At 36.4% G+C, this 24722-nt stretch overlaps 1 protein-coding gene across 1 annotated transcript in view; it reads right to left on the bottom strand.

Annotated features, from left to right (window-relative positions):
• Positions 1 to 7421: 7421 nt before the first annotated feature.
• The window catches only part of LOC113226609 (ubiquinone biosynthesis monooxygenase COQ6, mitochondrial), a 33719-nt gene continuing 16418 nt past the window's right edge, over positions 7422 to 24722 (bottom strand). The window contains exons 4-9 of the mRNA XM_026459310.1: positions 22408 to 22515; positions 21673 to 21843; positions 17005 to 17207; positions 15136 to 15251; positions 14578 to 14744; positions 7422 to 8479 (exon numbers count right to left, since the gene is read on the bottom strand). Of these exons, the coding sequence (XP_026315095.1) occupies positions 8450 to 8479; positions 14578 to 14744; positions 15136 to 15251; positions 17005 to 17207; positions 21673 to 21843; positions 22408 to 22515 (795 nt within the window). The 3' untranslated portion in view covers positions 7422 to 8449. The remainder of the gene's footprint in view (positions 8480 to 14577; positions 14745 to 15135; positions 15252 to 17004; positions 17208 to 21672; positions 21844 to 22407; positions 22516 to 24722) is intronic.

Raw genomic sequence — 24722 nt, 5'->3', positions numbered from 1 at the left:
GTGTATGATTGAAAAAGTTCGCAAATAAAGCATTAAACAAAAACTTTTTGTTGATAATAATTTAATAATATATGCATAATGAACTTTTTGATAATAATGTTTTAGAATTCAAAATATGTTGCGGGTAAATAGCGGGTGCCCGCGACTTCGTCTGCGTGGAATAAATACAGGGTCAAGAGTACGTCAAGCTTGACGCTTAAGACTTAAATCCAACTCTATGCCGCTTACTATAAGAACGGTTCAAAGTACAAAGTGTCAAGCTAGATGTGCTCTGGACTGTACTTCGAGTAACCTATATGTACGATACTAATTTTCATAGTTTTATTGGTTCTTCATACATACTTTCACCCCTATTTCACCTCTTTTAAGATTTATTTTTGTGACAAAACCTACTGATATAAAATAAAAATCTATCTGATAAAAATCTGTAGCTTATGTCCTTCTCCTGAGTTCCATCTACCTTTACACCTACCAAAATTCATGAATATTGGTTTAACGGTTTAGGAGTCAAAACGAAAACTGACGAAGTTCGTTTCGCATTTATAGTATTAATTAGGAATTTACTAAGGTTTTTGTTCTAGACGCAATATTTGGCTTTGGAAAAAACTACAACTACTTACACGGACGTCGTTATCGTTGTATAATGAATGACAAAAAATAGTAATTATTTCGAAATCGTTCAAAGCCATAGATTTATGGGTAGCTATATACTAAATCTATGTTCAAAGCCTATATCATTTATAGAAAATCTTAGTAAAAAGAACCTACACTTGTAATGGAAATTTCGAATCCATACTTAAAATTGTAGCAGTCAGTACCACATTACCATTTAATTCTTCTTTAATAATTAATGTGATGTCTTCGAACGCAGTTTGGCTCAAGTCCAATAGGCAGGGGGGCGGGGTATGAGTCGGGACAGGGAGGAAGGAGACTCCCCTCGAGGTGTGCCCCCGAGGTAGTCTATTGATTTTTTAGAATTTATTCTTGTTCTAAGCTCTAAGTAATAATACAACCTAAATGTATACTACGTCAATGTCTGTGTCAATTTTTCTATGCAAGTTGAAACATTTTAAGCTAAAATCCATTCCCACACGATTTCTAAACATTGCGATTGCAACTATTACTATTATGTTAGTGGGTACGTACGTGGGTACTTTACCTACTGACTGATTTAATAGTTTTCAAAATATTTTTACCTCGGTATTTCAAGAAATTAGTTTGCAAGCCAAACTTTTATGAAAAGGAAGAACAAAAGTTACGTTACCGCAAAAAACGTTTGTAACAAAGTAACGACAAAAGAATAAGTTATAAATACACAGAATGAGAAATAATATGTGAATCTTGGCCAGGTAAAATAACCGAGGGTCTGGCATACAAGGGAGAGATTTCCTTCTATTGAATACTAACAAAAAACCACGAGGGTTGAACGTGGGAATTAGGGTTCTTGGAAAGCCTCAACCACGTAATTATCTTACGGATTCGCTTATTATTACATTTAAAAAGGGCACAAACTTAAAGAGGTTATGAAATTGTTTTATCGTTTTAAAAGTGAGACATGAAAGTAAAACAGTGTCCGCTCCAACGAAGAATCTAGAATAGGCATGTAGCGAACAATGTGTTGTTTACATCGAAGCTCACACCACTGTTTTGCGTGGCAAAAGAAAACGGCATTCAATAATATTGATTCTTAATAATATTTTCCAATTATACGTAGCTGAACAATGTGGTGACTAGTTTATTGTTTAGTTTAGAGAAACGTTGAGTCAGACGTTATCTCTTGCTGCATGGAATTTTTTCCTTTCGAGTAGATGTTAATAAGGGTCAAAATATTTTGATTGTGGATTAAATGACGCAAACAAGATGGCGGTATTGCGCATAGCAGTGGGCTATTGTGACGTCATGCCATGGCCGACTAAAGGTTCATTTACACTTCGCCTCAGATTATTTATAATATAAGCACTTCGCATATTAGTATATTATGTTTTGGTGAATTGAGTTGTTTACGGTTCTAATAAAGAGTTTTGTTAAACACTGTGATCATCTAAAGTCATCGAGTATATAACCAGAAATAGAGATGAAATAAGGGCCATATAATCTGGTAACACATTAGCGATACAGCTCTTATAAATATCAACTCTCGTTTGTACTGGAATATAGACAGGCCCACTACTGACCTGTGTGTACGTCTCCGTATATTCCAAAAAATATTCTGTATTTATTGTAATAAAGATAATATCTCTAACAATGCCGTGCTGTTCTATTCGGTGGTGTGGGAATAACAGCAAAACATCTAATTACAAGGCAAACGGAATCACATTTCATCGGTAATTAAATATTAAATATGTAATTTTGAACATTGAATACATGCCCATCGACGACACCCGTCAATTGTTTCGAACTCGGGCTAGCCAATCGGAGCGCAGTTGTCACAGTAATGATTTGACTGCATAGTTTTCAAACAATTAAATGACATTTCGTCTCTATTTCTGGTTATATACTCGATGTCTACAGTCTTGAGTACATACAATGTAATGTAAATTAAATATTTAATATTATTATGTTTCCTGATAAATAAATACTGTGGTGTTTCGAGGTGTAGCTGTATATCTAAGATTTCTCTTGTCAAGGTAATTCAAGTGGTTCTACAGGGACGAACTGATGTAGGACCCATATGAGAATCAGAGTAATATTTGTCTGTAGAGTAACATTGGCCTTCTGTATCGAACAACTTGCCACAAAACAAGTTCGCGTCTAGTGTAAACGTAGCCTAAACAAGTTCACTTCACTAGCAGCAGCTGCTCTCTAACTAAATCGAATGAATTCGATGTGATCGACCTTGTCGTGCCGTCTGGCAATTATTCTTTTTCGGTACAGAAAGAAATAACGCTCGTATGTAACCAAGTATACTTATGTACTTGTTCTAGAAAGTCGTTTATTGTATGTATAATCTTCATATACAAACTTACATATATCGGGATATATAACAGCTACACGTACCTATAGGTTGCCCGAAGAACCATAAATGGTTAACCTGGGTTGAAATAAAGCCTTCAAGGTTTGTTACGGTTGGAGATGGTGAACAGAAAAATATATAATGCTAAACAACAATTACGACTTTATACGCATGAGCTGTTATGAAGGTTAACTTTGGCCCTTGTTTACTAAGCATCCGTGTTCCTTCATTTTATTAGTTGTAGGGTTGTAGGCAAGTAGTTAGATAATATCATCTTTATTGGCATGTATTTCTTGTAAACAAGCTTCAGAAGATACGCTACCTATATAACATAAGAAAGTTATGTTTTCAAAATGTTCCTTTATCTGTTACTAGTTATGTAAATTACATATTACTAATTTACTGCTTTGTGCCTCCGTGGCTGAACGGTTACCATGCCGGACTGCCACGCAGAGGTCCCAGGTTCGATTCCCGGACAGGGAGAAATATTTGTAGGGCCTACATTTATAGCTCTCGTGACTTTGGATGTAATTTGTGGTTGTCTATGTGTGTGTCCATGGCACCCGCGACACAGGATTTCCCTAGTGCGGGGCTACGTTGAGTGTGTGCGTTATTATTATTATTGTCTTTGTCAATGACGTGCTATGACTATGTCGTTTCTAATTAACTAATGATCACATCGATTCTGGAAACAATAAAATTAGCACAAGTTTGTTATATGTATATAAATGTATTCGTTCTTATCGTTGTAGTGTCACATACTTATAATAAATTGTCATGTTTTTTTTGTTATTCGTTGTCTCCTTTCTGTATCTAAATAGTTGACTAGATTTGCTGTTATTTTCTCTAGGTTTGAGTATTATCATTGAAACAAAACAAGTCTTGTTTAAAGTAGGTAACAAAAAAAACTAAATGTGCTGCTGGCCGTGAACTTTTTATTCATCTCTAAAATTTGTCACGGTAAATTCCAGTCATGTTTCTTCTTTTGTTCATTACTACCTAGTATCATTGTTATCGTCATAATTATGTTATCGTACTAATGCGGAATTCCGAATCACGCCCGTATCACGTGAACATCAATGTCGTCTGTATTTCTCGTTGCAGTATTCGACATTGACATCATCAAATTGATATGGGTTTTCATTTTAATCTGCGCTTGTATGTTTTTTACGTAAGTAGATATTTTTTTGTATAATGCGTTAACGACATTGTAAATAAAAATAAAGTAATCTATAATATCGCAAACCGGCTGACCATGACGACAAAGATTGTAGACTTTTAGAATCGAATGTAGCTCTATAGTGTTGTACCTAAGTTTAACAAATATTTTTAAAGTCGTCCAACGGACACGTCTAGACAGAGCAATCGTGCGGAGTGTGTGGGGCGAGGGAGGGGCAGAGGATTCGATACAATACTTAAACTAAGTAGCAAATTAAAGGCTTATTATTATTTTCAGACCAAGCTTTGAATTGACGCATGTGGAAGATCTATTTACGGGAAATATTTTTTAAATTATATTCCTTGTATACTATACACACTACAACTTCTGCCCTTACTATAAAACGGCTTGTGAGAAAGCCCAACATCAACGTCTTTTTTTATTATTGCCAATGGACACAGTAGCAGAACCCACTCCAATAGACTAAATATTCAGATTCAGATTCATTTATTTCTCAAATAATATATACATATATTGAGATCGTCAGACAAAAAGGAAAATTATAAGAAAAGCACACAATAATTAGAAAATTAACAAATTCATTATATAATATTGTTGTCATTAAATTACATATCAAATATCATTCTCCATCAAGGATCGTCATAAGTTGATAACAATTATACAAGAGTATGTTAATGCGGTAAAAATTAGAATAAAATAGAAAATACTGAATTCGTTACAATTTAAAGTCCAAAAATTCTTTTACAGAGTATATAGGATTTTTCAAGAAAAGGTCTTTCAGCCGGCGCCTAAATGTTTCAAGTCCGAGAGTAGCGACTAAACGCTCATAGTAAGTAGGTCCGATGACACGCGGGTTTTTCTCTGCAAGTGCCATGCGTCGAGGGACTGTTCTCAAATGACCGGTACGGCGAAGTGGGATGCCAGAAACATTTACAGTACCAAATGAAGTCTATCACACAGTCTGTCAACATGGCACTTCCAGTTAAGGTTCGAGTCCAGAGTGAAGCCAAGGAACCTACTCTCATTGCATATCGGCATCGGATTGCTTGCTACACACGGAAGAACTGTGAGACCTCGACCCGAGAAAACCATGATGTTGGATTTAGTGATATTCAGCAGCAACCCATTCGATGAAAACCACCTCTGGAGCTGCTCCTCCAATAAGCCTGCGGTATGACGTAATGTCTAGACCATACCTACATATATATAATTTTTTATCTTGCCTTAGTGGGCGGTGAGTCAAAAAGTTTGGGAACTTACGGTTCTTTAAGGGCGATGTCCCACTGCATGTTATTTACACTGATTGTACTGTCAAGAGCACATCAAGCTTGATACTTTCGGCCTTAGGATCGTTATTGTATGCGGCTTAACGCGTTCAAGGATTTTTTGAAAACTGAACCAAGACCCAAGCTTATAATAGTGACTACCATCAGGGGGAATAATAATAATCAAACTGAGTATGTACTTCTAATACACACATCAAAGGTTTGTGTATGAATTCTCATATGCCTTTGATCTCTAGACATTTTTGACCAGTACATTTACGTCCCTTATTACAGCGTGATCATATTCGTTTTTGAAATTTGACTAGTCAGGTAAAAAGTCACCACTTAGTCGGTTCGAGTCGGTTGTTTTTAAATATTTTATCTAAAACAATTTACCATTGAATTTGAAATTTACCATGAGCTTTTCGGTGAAGAAAAACTTCGTCGAAGAAGGTTCACAACACTCGCAAAACGTGGGAGGTCCCCAACCCGTATTGGGCCAGTGTGGCGGGCTATTGCCTAATCCCTCGTCTGAGAGGAGACTCGTCCAGCAGTAGAACCTATAAATCGGTTGATGATGATGAGTTGGTTATAGTCGCAAAAAAACTAGATTTAGTCGTTATGCCGTTTTAAAATTATATAAGAATGTAGTTTTATATTTCATGATGACACAATACCTAACATTTTTTATTGTAATTATAAATTGTAAACTTAGCTTTTGGTGTACTTATTAGGAGTAATATATTCAAAAGAATAATATTGTTATGTCGCGAATTTCATGAAGATAATATTTTCTCTTTATAGCATGTTATTTGGCCACCTAGTTTATGAGGGATGTACGGAGGTAGTATATATTTGCGGCTATGAACTCACAGACACAGTTAGTCATAAATAAAAATAAATCAAGGCATTTTGGTCATTTGGTGATGCAATGTTATAAAATAAAAACTTAACTAAATGTTTTGCACTGTTTCCTCATGCTCCTACTAGGTGCTCTCACGAGGACATAATATAATATGTCCTTAAGTTCCTACGGGTAGGACCAAAAGTTGTTTCTTTGTTCTTTCGTAAAAAGTTGAAAACTTGGCATTTGTGAGATTGATGTAATGCGACTGTACGGTCTCTGTACAATTGTAGATCGGGAAGTTTTGTCTGCTTTCTTCAGAGGTTTAGTCAGGACTGCCCTCGTCGTGTTTTCTCCAAAAGTAAGTCGGTCTAATTTTGAATTTTTGTGTCTAGCGAGTGTCTTTGTAGCCAGTCAGTCCCGTGGTATCAAGTACCTACTAGCTGTTCCTCTGGTGGAGACAAGTGGATTTTTTTCCACTCTTCCCTACAACACCTTCACTAGTTGGAATAAATGGATGACACACATTTTCGAACTACTTGTATATCGTTGGAAGACCAAGTACAAAGACACGACAGAAGCACATAGAAAAATTCGTGAGGTCCGTTGGTTCGTTCCGTGGCTTAGTTGGTTTAGCGTCTGGCATGGTATGCATACCATGCCAGACGCTGAGGTTTGCTAGTAGACGTCGGTTCGAATCCGCCGGATCGAAGGAATTTTTTCTGAGTGTTCGATCTTTGTATTAATAATTATAACAAACTAGTGGAGTAATTTCACAAAAAAGAATTGAATATCAATTCAATAAAAATTTAATTAATACTTGTACATTATTTTTAAACTGTAAACGAAAAATTTTAATTACATTACGTTGGCGCCCTTTTCGATACTCTGACGCTTTTTAACGTAATCGTAACACAACGGCTCACGTATATGGTAAGGAAAGGGTTGGAATCTGACGCTGGAACCCTTCTTCCCCTACTAGCGGTCAAGAACAACCATACACAGGCTAAACAGCCATCCTCATCCACAGTTGTTTTCTATTTCAGTGAGGTTGTGGACACACGTAAGCCTATTTTAAATAATAATAAAAAACGTTCTTTGTCTTGTAATAACAATTTTATTATTCATAAATAATTCAACTCACGTACCGATCTATGAAATGTCACCAATTTGTACATGGATTCGGTATTTTTTTTTACATTGGTAATAAAATAAGTGATAATAGGAACGATGAATAGGTAGGCGTGCCAATGAGAAACGTTTTCAAGCACGCCTTGTATTAGTGATGTATCCTATACTCCGCAAAAAAAAAACTTTTTATTTGTCAGAACGCGATTATGTAACATTTTATTTATGGTTTATCAGTACTCTGCCAACGATGCGCTATTGCGAATGATTTAGATATTCGACTCGTTACTAATTACTCATCTTGTCATTCGAATGACAAATTAGTAACCTACTAATTTTCGTATTCGAATAATATGAATGATCATTCATTACTAATCCATAGATTCCATACAGCATTTCTGCCTAGCCCTCTCTGACATATGGTAAATACCGTAAATGTGACAGGGTGTATTTTGATATCAACATGGTGTGGTTCCGAGTTGTTCCAAAATAATAATCATTCGATTCATACACCCGACCTAATGGAAAGAGAGGTATTCGGTATCAATAATGATTGTGCTCGGATTCGACTTAGATTTGCCTATTCGAATTATTAGTATTAGTAAATTTCAAAGTCGAGCATCGCTAATTCTGCCCTCCTTGTCATAACCAACACATTTGCATATTGGTAATTTTGGAGATATTGGCGCCAAAATTCTGCTTTGAAAAATGTGAATTACGATGATTTCGCTTAAAAACAATAAAACTGAAACTAAATAAGATACAAAAAAAAACGCTTATAAGGGGTTGGAGATCTCGTTTCGCTAATTGCAAAAACGTAATAACTCAATTTCGCTAATAAAGTTGATTACGTTAATTATGATAAGGAGGGCAGTATTGGTTCTCTTTCGTCCTCCTTAATTTGATTTGACAACTCCATATCAGTTCCAAAAAAATGAAATTGAACGAATTTTTCGTCTGCCGTATTGTATATTACATCCAAATAGATTTGAGTGTTTTTTCTAATAATATCTATTACAATTCTATCTTCACCAAAAATGTCTATAGTCCATTATTCCGTAGATATTCTTTCTTCATTATTAAGTCGTGGCGTGCGAGATGATCATTTTCTAAAACAAACAATATTCGTTAATTGTATTGTAGTTTCATTCATTGCTAGCAAGCAAGAATGTTCGTGTTTAAAACAACAAACAACAATAAATACTTGTTAGTGATGAAAATATGTACATACACTGGCGTTTGGTATTCCATTAGTCAAATATTTAGCTTATGTTTATGCGGATATTTAAATAACTGAATATTGAGTACAATTAAGAATACATGAGACAGATCTAAATATCAGAGGGTTTGTTCGAGCATTGCAAAGTTTTTTGATGAAATTGTATGCAGGAGATACAACAATGTATTATTTATTAGTGTATTTGCTACACAAAAAGGCCTGTCCAGATGTACGCGTTATTCGCGGTATACGTACGCTGTGAGTTGCGGAATCCCAATGTGTACGCGGTATTCACTGTTCGCACTTTCGCAGTTGTCGCTACCGCTATGGGTAGCGAGCCATTATTCATTATCATTTATTATTATGTCAACTATTCGTCACTCGAGCCGGGTACTCACTAGTGAGCTGTATGTAACTGAAACCGTTGCTTGTTAAGCCGGGTAATAGGCAGTGCTTTCATAAGTCTGACCGCATGAACAGAGGAGTGAGAATAGAAATCGGAATGTGTATAGTAACCAATGAATACGTAAAATTCTCGCAAGTGGCAAAACCACATTGTCACTAACGACGTCACGCGTTTTGAGGTGACGTAATTTTGGAAAGCCGTTTCCGTGGCAATTTTTTTAAATAACATTTATTCTAAGTTTTAAGGCCTTTAAAAAGATTGTTTTATTTAAATAAAAAAACAATATTAAGTTCTCAGGTTTTACTAGGTAGGTAGGTACCTACTTACACATAGGAAATAACATTTTTTTCGGATCTAAATCGAGTATATTTCGTCTGTTTAAAGGTAAAACCACATAAGTGATATTTTCCACAAAAAGTCTTTAATTTGTGTCAATGGTAAGAAAATCACTATCTTTCTGCACGTACATCTCAATAACAAAAAAACTATAAACTTAATAAGTTTTATCCGTAGAAAGATGGTCAATTTCATACAACTCGTACATAATTTGGAGATTTTTTGCGGAAAATGTCACTGTCGGAGGTGCCAATAGCCATTATAATAAATTAATAACACAACACGAATTGAATCTGCACTTTTATTGTACTCTTACAATAATAAAATTAATCTTGCAATGCTCATAGCGTGCCCGGTGACATAGTGAGTGAGTGGCGTTCTTTCGTTTAGGAACTGTTATCTTTTGTTCATACTCGTTCCAAAACTCAGAACTCTACAATCTCTTTCCTTCTTAATAAACAAAAATTAAATATTTTCTACCATCTGACAATACAGATTACATTAATAATTGTGTTTGACATAAATTTTATAACAAGAATATTTTATCACTAACAACATACAATTAGTAATTTTAATAGCAATATTGCTGAAGTACACAAATGGTCATGGAATACCAAAACAATTATCAATCATGAAGTTCACATAAAATCAACGACCACACAGTTAAGTACAATATTTAACAAAACCAATATTATATTTACTACCAATTGCAGTGAACAATTAAATCATTAAGTGTTTTATTGCCTTAAATATTCATACACTCTAGAATCAATCCCAAGACAAAATCCTTATATTTAAGGGGTGTAACCCTTTGTCTCTTAAATCTCTCATTAGTCATATCCGGTGTACATGTCAAATCTGGAGTAGATGTCAAATCTGGAGTAGATGTCAAGTCCTGTGTCTCAAGTGAAGTCTGGTCCAGTAACTCACCTCTTTCTTTCTCAAACCTTGTCAGATCTCTGCTTTGAACTCGCTGGAAATGAGAAGAGTTTCGTCTCACAGACTTACCGTCTGCAGATTCTGCTACTACAGAGTTTCCTTTTTTCCATGTTACTATATGTTCTTTGGGAGAAAAGGGTGTAGTTAACTTATTGAGTTTTGGTTGTCTAACCAACACCTTGTCTCCTACATTTAACTCTGATGCTTCTGCATGTCTACGTTTGTCAGCATACTCCTTGCTCAATTGCTTCCTTACCTTGTCTCTGTCTCTCACTTCTTCATCCATCATGGGCTCACTTTTAATTGTTGGTAGCTTAGTACGGATTTTTCTTCCCCTGAATAATTCACCTGGTGGAATCCCCGTTGTTGAATGTGGAGTGGTGCGGTATGCAGCAAGGTAAGTAAGGAGTTCATCCTTCCAGTCTCTATTTAAGCCCTGAGCGATTCTTAGTCGTCTTAATACACTTTTGTTTTGTCGTTCCACTTCACCATTAGCCTGCGGCCATAAGGGGGTGGTGTGTCGGAGTTCTATTCCATGACTGTTCAAGAACTCTCGGAAACCCTCATCTCTGAAGGCCGGTCCATTATCACAAATCAGAGTGTCCATCACTCCCTCTCGGGCGATGAGAACTTTAAGGGTTTTTATTGTATTTTCTGCAGTTGGTGCTTTTAGTATTTCAACTTCATAGTATCTGCTGTAATAGTCTATGATTAGCAATAAATAGTGTCCTGAGGGCAGTGGCCCAAGGTAGTCAATAGCAACTAACTCCCACACTTTAGATGGTAATTCAGTAGATGTAATCGGTTCCGGGGGTGTCTGTTTCCTTACCAGTCTGCATCCTTCACAAGTATCCACCCAGTATTCTATATCCTTATCCATATTTAACCACCAAACATTACGTCTGAGCTTGGCTTTCATGCCATGTACAGAAATGTGTCCTTCATGTCCTATTTCTAAGATCTTGGTTACTAAACTTTTAGGTAGCACTAGTCTTGATCCTCTAAGTAGGATTCCGTCCATCTCCCACAATTCTGTCTTAATGATTTCATACTTCTTAAGTTCCTTAGACCACTTATCGTCTTTGATTGCTTGTGCCAATGTCATCAGGTGATAGTCCTTTAAGGTTTCTGTTTTGACCATGTCTACTGTAACCGCTCTTATGTCTTCACATATATTAGCTATTAGATCACTATCTTCAATGTCCTGTTGTGGACTTGATACCAATGTTTCAGTATCTAATAGTCTGGATAACGGGTCTGCAATGTTGTTTTTGCCGGGTTTGTATATAACATTAAACTGAAAAGATTGTAATCTCAAAATCCATCTTTGAATTCGGGCACTAGGAGCAGTTGATTTCTGTGAATAAATAGCCTCCAATGGTTTGTGGTCTGAAATTATATTGAACTTCTTTCCCATTAAATACATGTATAGATGTTCACATGCCCACACGATCGCAAGAGCCTCTTTTTCAGTCTGTGAATATTTTTTTTCTGTTTCAGTTAATGCTCTACTACAATATTTAATTACTACAGGTTGTTTAATATTATTTTCGATCTGATGCTGAACGAGAACAGCCGCTACACCAACTGGACTAGCATCAGTAACTAGGAATGTCTCTGCTAACTTGTCATAATATCCTAATGCTGGTGCAGTCACAATTGAATCTTTTAATAGCTGAAATGCTTGCTCTTGTTCTTGGTTCCACTTAAAATCTGAATTTTTTTTGATCACCTCTCTCAGGGGTTCAGTAATAGTGCTAAAATCTGGGATAAATCGTGCTGAAAAATTTACTAATCCTAGAAAACTTCTGACTTCTTCCTTACTTGATGGTGCTCTGAACTCTTGGATGACCCCTTGGCTAGTACGGGTTGGCTGTATGCCTTTAGCTGACAAATGATGACCTAAGAATGTCATTTCTGTAACACCAAACTCACATTTCTTTTGATTCAGAGTTACCCCACTTTCACGTAGTCTATTCAACACCTTCACGAGCCTATCGTCATGTTCTTGTCTGGTTCTTCCTCCAATAATAATATCATCCTGGGAATTTGCTACCCCATCTATCCCTGTTATTAACTGAGCCACAATCCGTTGGAAAATTTCTGGGGCACATCGAATACCAAAGAATAGTCTTTTGTAGCGGAATAGACCTTGAGAACAGCTGAACACTGTAACCATTCTTGAATTCTCCTCAAGTTCAACTTGATGGAATCCCCATTTTATGTCTAAGACAGAAAAGTATTTGCAGCCATTTAGGTCTGCTAAAAGCTCCTCAAAAGTTGGAAGTGGAACTCTCTCTCTGAGCACTGCCTCATTTGCTCTTCTCATGTCCACTACTAATCTATATTGTCCAGGATCTTTCTTTCTAACAATATGAGATGGAGACACACATGGTGTTGGCCCCGAGACCGGCTCAATTATGTCATTGTCCAAAAGTTCTTTGATCAGCTTACTCTCAATATCTCTCATGTTGAAGGGTACCCTACGGAGAGGTTGGGCCACCAATTGTGCCTTAGGGTCCAGATGTATTTTTAATTTAAAGTTTTTAACTTTGCCAATACCTGCAAACAAGTCTTTAAATTGGTCAATGACAGTGTCTTTAGTCACAGTCGCAACTAATGGTCCAACCCTAAGCAATTGTAACTTCTCAGATGTCTCCCTAGATAACAAACATGGTCCTTTACCGTCAAATATTAACATAGTCACGTTTTCAAGATGTACATTTGTGTCATGACAAAATAATGAACATTTAAACACACCCAAATTTGGCAGAGCCTTTCCACCATAAGTACAATAATTAGTTATACATTTAGATAAGTTTATAACCATACCTTTTTTCTTCAATTGTTCAAATTTAGTTTTATCAATAATGTTCACAGCAGCACCAGAGTCAATTATGAATTCACATATAATATCATTTAGTTTAACTTGGCACTTATTGTTTTTCATAGAGTTTATGTTAAAAACTGAATGAATTTCGCTGGCACTATCATCTGAATCTTCTTTTTCTCCTTCCCCCTCCGATTCCGTTTCTTCCTGTAATACATACCTTATGACTTTCCTCTTACTTTTCTTATCTGTCTTTCCTTTCTTAACAACCTGATCATATAGTTTTGTCTTGCAACATTTACTGAAATGTCCCTTTATGTTGCACTTATTACAAGTCACTTGTAGAGCTGGGCAGGTTGAACTTCTTGCAAAGTGCCCTGCTTGGCCACATCTGTAGCATTTTAGGTTGACAATATTAACATTATTTTCAGCTGTTGCCTGTGAACAGGGAGGTTTCTCTAATTCGAAAATCCGAGCTATTGCCAATGCATCATTTAAGGTTAAGTTGCCTCCTTTACGCAACAATTTCCGTTTAAGGTCTTCGTTTGTGCATTTTTCTGTTAGTTGATCTCGAATCATTTCATCTTTGTTAGTAAATCCACAAAATTTGCTTGCAGTTCTCAATCTTAGAACGAATTGATCTACAGTTTCGCAGTCGAACATGTGTAGTGCGCGAAAATTTTGCCTTTCATAGGCCACATTGACTGTAGGAATAAAATAGTCTGTGAGTTTTTGCACCACTGTACCGTAATTATCAGTCGTTTCAATTAAGTTATCATAAATCTCCTGTACTTTAGGACCCGCTTGGTGTAAGAGCCTCGCAATTTTCTGCTTCTCAGCTAGGCCTATAATGCCGTCAATATAGTACGTAAAGTTACGCAGCCACGATCTCCATCGCTCACCAACAGTATGTGGTTCCGTAAATGGGTCGAATTGAGCGTTACTTGCGAGCCCATTTTCACTTAACGCGGACAACGCCATTTTGTGATGTTTTTTGTTTTCTCAATTAAATATTTTCAATTTTTTTTTCACTCGTCGCCAATGTCGGAGGTGCCAATAGCCATTATAATAAATTAATAACACAACACGAATTGAATCTGCACTTTTATTGTACTCTTACAATAATAAAATTAATCTTGCAATGCTCATAGCGTGCCCGGTGACATAGTGAGTGAGTGGCGTTCTTTCGTTTAGGAACTGTTATCTTTTGTTCATACTCGTTCCAAAACTCAGAACTCTACAGTCACTTACGCGGTTTTACCTTTAAGCAGACGATTTGTTTTTTCAAACAAACGAACGCTTCGGGCCCTTTGCAGGTAAGACGGCTGACGGAAACAAACATACGCGAATTAGACGCGAAATAATAGTTTAATTTCGTAAATAATATATTTCTTGGCTGCGTATATCCATTGTAGTTAATTTTAAATACTTTCTGATTTGTTGTCCGATTCCCTATTATAGAATTAATTGGTCTTACCTTCACAGGTTGTATGGCATTGGTAAGCTGCAGGCCCACACTTCGGAGTAATACGACAGGAGCTAGGTCTACGGTATACAGTCTATGTAAAGCGTCTACGGCTAATTGAGTGGGCACATTGTGTCGTTGCCTTGTGGTCTCATATTTTTCCAACCAGCTGTGATGTGCTAAAAGCAAATGGATTAGCATATAATTTTGACAAGTTAAACGTTCTAGGGATCCTAAGCATTAGATTTCAATAGAACCTAAGTATACTTCGTTTTTTTAGAATTGGAAAAAACGTAAACAAAGAAGCAGAAAACCTGAAAACCTTCTTCAGTCCACAAATAGGAAAATATCGTTAGAATTGATGACACATACAAATGACACGATAATATGTTCTTATTTTATAAAAAGTTTCCGTCTTATGTTTGTAAGCTCTGTTTTTTTAAGTTTTTGTTTATAGTGCAAGTCTTTGAAACAGATTAATAATCCGTCTTTGAAGGGTACGGATGCTGGTGAAATTAAGATCCTATGTTTAACGATAATATGAACAAGTTATTACGTAACGACACTCACTTAATTCTAAACCGCTGTACAAAGCATCAGCGAGCATATCTGTAAGATCCTTCACGTCGCCAAAGCCAAGGTTCACTCCTTGTCCGGCTAACGGGTGAACACGATGTGCGGCATCTCTGTGGATTACAAGTTTAAAGTTATTATTATGGAAACGATGGGTCTGAGTTTTTAAAAACAATAATTTTTTTGTAAAAAAAACCTACTTCAGACTGCTATCCGCTTTCGCTGTGTTCATTGCTGGGGTCTCCTCAACGACAATTGAAACGCAGATGGAAGACTTCGTCAAAATTAATTATATGAGCTGATTGCTCTAATTTGTCTGTCATTCCACTCATAAGATTAGTTCTTTTTTTTCTTTTTTAAAAACGCACACACTCAACATAGCACTAGGGAAAACCCTGTGTCGCGGGTGCCACACATAGACAACCACACATTACACCCAAACTCACGATAGAAGTTCTAGGTCACCATAACATTTCACTTTCAATGGAATGCCAAGTTTTTGTAGCAGCAGAGATCCTCGTGAAAGAGTTCCTCCAGGGAAGTACTGCCCTGCCCCCAAGAAGTGACGTGCGCATCACAGCGTTCCGGTTTGGAAGGATGCCCTATCCTTCCAAACCGGAACGCTGGCAGTTGTCAACTTATGTCTCAAGGTGACGGGCGCAGTGGCAGTGCCCCTAAGGGCTTTGCGATTTAAAGCCCTGTGTGGCACTGCAGCTGTTATGTACCTTACCATCAGGCGCACGACTTGTTCGTCCCGTCACTATTATTATTAAAAAAGTTTTATTAAAGGGTGAAATTCAAGGTACGGGACTCATTCCCTGATTTGTCACCCTTAGAAGTAGAATATATTCTTTAAATTTAAACGAGTTCACTACCGAGGTACCCACTTTCTACAAAAAAGAATCATCGCGTAACATAAACAGGAAAAAAGTTGAATTGAGAACATCCTCTTTCCTCCGTCTGTAAAATCGAGGAAAGAACACTTCATGATAAAACCTGTCAATGATTTGCCAAGCTCCTTCTGTCCAGCATGATAAGAGCCTTATACTTTCTCTACATACATAGTATTATATCATATTTATCAAAGTAAATAAAGCATGTGAGGGTTAAATGAATGTATGTTTGTTTGTTCGTCCCGTATTCATTAAGTATTATTTAATTAAAAGAGTGCCCACACCCACAAAAGTTGTAAGTATTAGATCCCATTGATGTGCATGGGTTTTATCTGAGGAGAGGGTTGTGGTGATACTGACACCTCCTCGTCGTCATCCCACCTTTTTATCATCGATTTTTCTAGTTCCTGGCCATTTGTTACAATTTTCGAAGTCTCCCTTCCTACACTATTCTTACGAATCCTCTCGTTTCAAGAATTTTGATGAGTGCGACGACGTGGCCATAAATTACAAATCACCTTTATTTCATATTATTATTGCTAAACTTCACGTCGAATACTATTTAAATTATTTACTTATTTTGGCTATTTGGAGCGAGTAAGTTCGATGTTCAGATAAGGTAAGCAATTTTAAAATCTTTGAAAAGAAATAATTAATTCTGTGTTTCTTACTTTTAAAAATAAAATAGTGTCTCCATGGAGCAAAATATCCTATACACAATATTTCGATACCTCCAATGAACATTACGCCAACTTTATTTTTGGTCATTTTCTGCTATTTTTGTAAACAGCCATATTTATTCACTAATATACATATTATGCTCCCCGAATTTTGTAAAAAAATAAAGATACAAAAAACAAAATAAAAACAGAACAGGTCCAAAAATTAAGTTGGCGTAGTGTTCCTTGGAGGTATCGATTTAAAGTACTTTCCTTCCACGTCCCATAGCCGTGGTTACACCTTGTATACTAACCCAACAAGAGCGACTCCTATTGCAACGTATCTAGTACTATGGCCGAAGCCGAGCGGGAACGCAGCTCTGGATTTAGGCGCTATATTCTTTACAGATGGCGGTAGTTGCCTCACCGCCCCGTCGGGTAGACCAACGCGACGTAGCAAACCACTCACCCAGGACATGCAGGTGTCTACACTGCTACTGCGAGGATACTGTTTCCACTGAAAAAAAAACAGAAACTAATATAACGCACATGAAACCATGATGAACAGAATAGAATAATTTATTTTATATTACCAATGTCACAACATTACAATTCGTAATATTTTGATAAATAAAAAACCAACCCCCAAAAATTCGTGGAATTACATCTATTTGACAAGTTTTATTGAAATCGGTTACCGGAAATGCCGGAGTTATCCTCCTTTTTTTTGAAGTCGGTTAAAAATAGGTATATGAATATCATAGTAAAACATCATGATATTCAATGAATCTCGTGATAGATATTTTGTTTCCGACTTAATTTAGCCGTTTACACATTTTAGACCTTAAAAAAAAGGAGGTTTATTATCACAGTATTTTTTTTTTGTATGTATGTTACGAGATACCGATTTGTGAATGGATTTTGATGATTCTTTTTTGTTGGGAATGAGGCTACCTCAGTATTGGTCCCATTTATATAAGAAGGAAATATTCTAAGTGTCGTATTCTAGAACTCTATTCAATGCTCAAGTCAGGATTTGAGTATGGTTTAAAGCACTTGATATCATACTCAAGTCCCTGCCATTAGAGTCGTATTTCCAGTGCAATCCTGACTTGAGGATTGAATAGAGTTCTAGAATACGACCCTAAGTGTGGCAAACTAGGGTATGAATCCTGTTTCGAGCACTTTTTGGTAACCGATTTCGATAAAATTTGGCAAATAGATGTAATTCCACGGACTTTTGAGGTCGGGTTTTTTTCGGCACTCTGTACTGAAATTATTGTTAAAATAATCGACTAGTCTGTTATTATTATTATTTTATAACGTCAAGTGAAGGGACGAACAAGCCGTGCGCCTGATGGTAAGCTACACGCCTGTCCATAACAGTTACAGTGCACCCACTGCGCCCGTCACCCTGTGACATAAGTTGACAAGTCCCATGTGCCTGTAATTTCACCAGCGCCCTTACCCTTCAAAACCGGAACACAGTAATGCTGACATTACTGCTTGGCGGCAGAAATAGGTAAGGTGGCAGTACTCTTTCTCAAGGAGCTCTATTGCTACTAAAAAAAATATTGATACAAAGACATTGACCTAGTAGGTCAGTGTACAAAGATCGAACAAGGGCTATGAAAAATTCATGCCTCACAGAGGCCACCGCTTTTACCGAGTTACAGACCGAGTCAGCAGATCTTATAAATTTCTCTATGTGCTTGCTGCAGATCTTTGGATATCATGGTAGTGAAAACATCACGACATTCAATAAAATAAAAATTGCCATTAATATAGCGCATCAAGTATATAACCAGAAATAGAGACAAAATATCATTTAATTTGTTTGAAAACTATTCTGCTATATCATTACCGTGAGATCCGCTCTGGACCTTTTGGAGGGCAAAGTGTCGTTTTTATTTTGACTTTCAATTATTTTGTGAAATCTAGTTTAAATTGGAATAGGATAGTGCTATTGTGCCTTAATCGAAGATTAAAACGCGAAATTATACGAATCTCGAACTAAAATACCCGTATCGGCCCGTTTTAAGGAATCCTGAGTCAATCCAAGCACGCCGCCTCAAATTGTCTATGAGGATAGACAATTTGAGGCGGCGTCATGGCGGCGTGCTTGGATTTATTATTTTTGTGGCGGCCATATTTACAGAAACATGATTAAACTTCATGTTTAGGCTGATGGCTTTGCCAAAGCCTTAATAAATTAAAAAAACAAACAAAAAAATCATTACTGTGACAACTGCGCTCCGATTGGCCAGCCCGAGTTCGAAACAATTGACGGGTGTCGTCAATGGGCATGTATTCAATGGGTGTCGTCAACTGTTTCACTTCAAATCGACCAGTTAACTTGAGCTTTGCTATAATGGACGAAAATTGCAAATTTACATATTTAATATTTAATTACCGATGAAATGTGATTCCGTTTGTTTTGTAATTAGATGTTTTGCTGTTTTTCCTACACCACCGAATAGAACAGCACAGCATTGTTAGAGATATTATCTTTGTTACAATAAATACAGAATATTTTTTGGAATATACGGAGACGTACACACAGGTCAGTAGTCGGCCAGCCAGTAATATATGGCCTTTATTTCGTCTCTATTTTCTGGTTATATACTCAATGATATAGCGCCACCGGTTGTCAGTCTCTGGTAACTGTAAAGGCTGACTGAAAAAACTATCACAAATCTATTACGAGGTCAGCCGGCAGATCTTAAACCAAAGAATTTCCTGTACCATGAGTACAGAGCAACGTAATTAATTATTATTGGAGCAAGACCGTGAGCAGCCCGACGCCGACGGGAATTAATTTGAATTTTTTTTCCTTAGTCAGCTCTACCTATCGGCCTGGTGCTACAGTGCTAAGCGCTAGCGCACCGCAGTTGTCACGCATTGTTTGAACAAATGTTTTAAAGTAATTAATTACATTACCTACATTACTTACCTACTAACCTAACCTGAATTATAATGAAAAACATTGTAAGATGTTATGCTCTCCCCTTTAAACTCTTTTTAGTTATTCTATTTATTTTGGTACAAACAATCGTTATAAAATTAATTAATGCATATATTTTTTTAACTATGCTACAGTAGCGAGGCGTGGAATTTGTCTATAGTAATGCAGGAGCTAAACAAAAGACACTTGCCTTAACAAGTGGCGCCATGGCGATAAACAAACACAACACTTATAAGCACACATATTATTTTTTATTATAGATACTAGTACACTTTATTTCACTGGTTTATTATTCTAGTTGTAAAATTGAGCACAAAATGTAGTAAATTACTTTAAAATATTTATAATATTTGATGATACGTGGAAAATTTTAGGCAAGCTGATGGGAATGGAGTTATATGGACGCCTCGCCGCTGCTATGCTATAGACAACGAGTTCCGAATATTACCTTTAAGTAGTAATAACACAGGCTAAAAGGGGTTAAATAATTAAGAAAACAAAAACACATTTTCATACATGCGTAAAAAAAATTGCATAAAACCTCTAATTAAGTGGGATTTTTTTAGGTTACGAATATTTGATGAAATCTCTTGTAAATAGGAGTTTTTGTGTTTCTATATCTATTGACAAAGCTTAGTGCTTATCTTAGATTATAAATTTGACGATTTGTTAACCTATGAAATAAAGGTTGAAACTAATTTAACCGGGATGTTAACGCGCGATTATTTTACATTACATTATACCCTTTATAATGGCTTAAACTGCCTCTGTGGCCGAACGATTACCATGCCGGACTGCCACGCAGAGGTCCCAGGTTCGGTTCCCGGGCCGGGAGAAATATCTGTATGGCCGACATTTATTTCTCTCGCGAGTTTGGGTGTAATTTGTTGTCTACGTGTGTTTCCATGGCACCCGCGATACAGGGTGTCCTTAATGCGGGGCTTTTTTTAAAAAAAAACAAAAAGAAATGGCTGGTTTACACGTATTACGAGACGAAGTAATTACTTCGTTACTTAATTAAGTAAGTTTTAACTGAATATAAAGTAGTCTAACGTTTACACGTGTTTTAGTGAAGCTATAAGTACATACATAGTGGAACCATACAACAAAAATGTTATTTAATAAAGCCACGCCTACCGGCGGGAATGCGTGGAGTTCGGGACGATCCGCTACTTCGTCTAAAATAGGTTTATTCTAATTTAATTATGTACTTATCCACCGCTGGTTACTTAACAGTTAATTTTTTATTGAATTGGTATTCAATTATTTTTTGTGAAATTACTCCACTAGTTTGTTATAATTATATAGTATTAATTACAAAGTTACGAACTACGTACGAACACTTAGAAAAAATTCCTTCGATCTGGCAAGATTCGAACCGACTTCGCCTAGCTAACCGTGCCAGACGCTATGCGAATTAAGCCAGCGAACGAACCAGCGGACCTCATGAATTTTTCTATGTCCTTATTGTCGGATCTTTGTATTTGGTTTTCAACGGCTTTTTAGCCGTAACGATATCTATGAGAACTGTATGAAAGTATTTCGTCACCCGGTTAGATACCTTTACAGCTACCAAGCTTGGCTAGAGATGTCGCTATAACTGAAATTAAATTTTTATTGAAATGATATTCAATTATTTTTTGTGAAATACGCATTAATTAAATTTTTATTGAATTGATATTCAATTATTCTTTGTGAAATTACTTCACTAGTTTGTTATAATTATTAATACAAAGATCGAACACTCAGAAAAAACACTCAGAAAAAATTCCTTCGATCCGGTCGGATTCGAACCGACGAAATGCTTAATTAATGCGAAATACGCATTAATTAAGTAAAAAACTTGTTACTTACTTCATCACTTTATACGTGTAGAGTAGCCATAAATAAGCGTTACGAAAATTAATACTGGGTAACCAGTACCCAAAAATTCGTTACCGGAAATTGAGTCTTGTTCCTGTCACAAAGAATATTTCCACTGATCCATCACTATTATTGTTAACGTTTTGTTGTTTACCAAGGCATCATTAAGAGCGTCGACAAACTGTTCGTCAGGCAATTTGAGTAGATGTGTGGCGTGGCTGTGATTCGTTGACCACACGAGCGAGCTACGTTTTGAATCCAAGGGCAGCAATGCTACCGGCCCGGTTGGAAGGAACCGTTGCCATGCTGTTGTATTCTCGGTTTCCTGTAAGATAATAGCATAGTTTTTTTAATAAACAATATGGACAGTGGAAATTTGAAATGTTGTAAGGAATATTTTATCGTAATGGAAAATGTTCCTCACTACAAAATGTCGCTTACGACATTTCAAAGTTTGATACACTTATATCGACCGTGGAAATTTGAAATATGTCCTAAGAGACATTTCAAATGTCCACCATCGATATGTAGGTAGTGACTCTGCGCCGTGTTAGACAAATAAGGTGACTAATCTACAACGATGAAAACTGACGACCTTCTAGTTTCTACATAATGACGTATTCAGTAAGCAAGATTCTGTTTTTATTAAAGATCAATCATGATTAATACACTCCACACTACCCTATCTATAAGTCGTTCTGACTTGGTGATTGGTTTATAAAGTTTAAATTGAAATTGACATGAAATTTTGCTTCTGGTGACGCAGATATTGATCACATCCATCCATACAAGTTAGTTGCTGTGACTGGCGCGTGCGAAGCGAATATCGTCACTTCACGAGATACTCAATATCTCAAAAACAAAGCCGGAAATTAAATGGCTGAAGTACCTCAGCTAAATGCAGTGTAGCTACAACGCCCTTCTGGTCGTAGTTCCACGACAGGTACTGAGCGCCCATGGCTTGTCGAACCGCCGAGTTCGCCCCGTCAGCGCCAATCTGCAATGAATTAAACAAATAGATAAAACGTTTATTTTCTTGCATCATACAAACAACAATATAACAATAATTTAATTAAAAGTGTAACACACGTAACTAATTAACCACATGATCAACAGCTTGTGTGCACTGCAGCAAGCCAAATAGGTCGTGCCTCAGTGCGGAGTTTGCCCAAAAGCAAAACACTGATTTTCAGTCACAATTAACACTTCGTACATCAAATTAGGGGTGTTTTTGCGTGAACTCTATACATTTTTCCAATATTCAACCACGCTTATTGCGAAGACAGTGGCTAACAATCGACGCTCATTGTTTGCCCGGACAACATACAACAGATATTTGGGCCCACTTACTGCGTGTTCCACAAACCTTAAGCGAGACGATTTCAAGTAGTAAGTACATTTCAAGTAGAGACCACCTACGGTATAGGAAGATTACTCAAACCAGGCATGGGTCAACGACATAAAATGTATGCAACGAGCAAAATATCGACAGGTGTAACAGGACAGACCGTCAGTTACAGCATATATATCCTCCTGCAGTGGGACGTTCCCTGGTTCCCTAATCGGAAATGGCTGTGTTGGGAAATTTGCACGTCTTCGAAGCGTAATGCGATTTTTCTCGGACGTTCTGATGTTTCCTTCATTGTTAAAGTTTATTAGATATCTAAACTCATTGACTTACAATTATATGGACGTCGGGTCCGCGCTAAAAAGTGTCCGCACTTGTAAGGTGCTAAAATCGTATACAGAGCGCGACACTCCGCTTTAGTCTTCATTTGTTCTACGGATAGCGCGATACTGCGATGACATAACAATTTAAATTTCGAATAGGTTGACTTGGGACATTTTTTTCGTGGTTTTTGTATTAGACCCGTCGTCCATTTATTTGTAAGTCAATGTCTAAACTGCACATTATTAGAAACGAATCTGTGGTCGTCGGCCCCCAAGGGAACTTAACCACATCAATTAATTTCAAATATCGAGTTCTAAGGTTCTTGCGATTGTTACACATTGAAAATGAAACTATTTTTAAATCGCTGTTTACTAATAATTTTGTGAGTGTTGATTAATTTTTTATTAATAGATATTTTGACTCGAGTAACGTTGAAAAGTAAAAAAACTGTACATTTTCACTTGAGCGGTGTTGTTTGCGACGATATGAGAAAAGTGTTCTTCAAACTACGCTATCACTGCGTTTCTCCACATGGACTAGAAGAGATACTTGAACCAGTAACTGTAGAGATCAAGAATAATAAATGAAGATCTTAAATATATCCTCAATTTCTAAGAAAATGCGTCGAACAGATTGTTTGTAATTATTATTTTCGGAGTGTTTATTTGTGTTGAAGGTGTAAGGATTAGCGAGTTTGCAGTGCTATAAGAGAACTCTTACCAAGTGGTTGGCTGAAGTTTTCAGAACAGTGTGATACACATGGGAACAAGTCCGTTTTTAAAACTATATTTCCATTAGGAAATAGAAAACAGGCAAGCAGTTTTAAAAATATTTATATTTATAATATATATTTATTTACGAGTGCTTGAAGATGTAGATACGTATTTGTTCTTAAAGAACATTGGCATGTGAATCATATAGACATATTGAAACGTTTATGAAGTACAGGGTCAGGAGCCTGTCAAGCTTGACACTTAAGATTCAAATTAACTCTATGCCGCTTACGATAACGGTACGAATTCCACATTGACAAGTAGGATGTACTTTTCACTGTGTATATTCCACATGCATCCGTATTTTTTGTCATAGATGAGAATATTCAAAATTTAAAAAAAAATACAATTTTATAAAAAAATAAACAAGAAACGAAATGCAAGAAACAGTATTCAATGATTCATTCACAGGGCAATGCGTTCTTTTGATAAACAGCAACTTCTAGATCTTTCAATTTTTAGTAAAGGTACAGTCGATGCCATAAGGTACCTAACCCCTAACTGATCATTTATTTCTGAGTAGATAAGTGTTAAGAAAAGTGTAGTTTGACAACCTTTAACCTGTGAACTATAAAATTCATTTTTGTATGACTTTTGATTCCATCATTAGTGAATGACGTTTAATAGATTAAATTGGCTTAGAAAGTTTCTCTTGTGCGTACTGTATTTAAATAAGATATACGCAAATCAATTACATCTCAAGGAAATTAAATCTTTGCAACATTAATTGCAAATATTTAATTGACGAGTAACCTATAT

This window comes from Hyposmocoma kahamanoa, unplaced genomic scaffold (assembly GCF_003589595.1).
Source record: "Hyposmocoma kahamanoa isolate Upper Pololo Valley unplaced genomic scaffold, ASM358959v1 192, whole genome shotgun sequence".
NCBI lineage: Eukaryota > Metazoa > Arthropoda > Insecta > Lepidoptera > Cosmopterigidae > Hyposmocoma > Hyposmocoma kahamanoa.
This window is presented reverse-complemented; position numbering and strand designations above follow the sequence as displayed.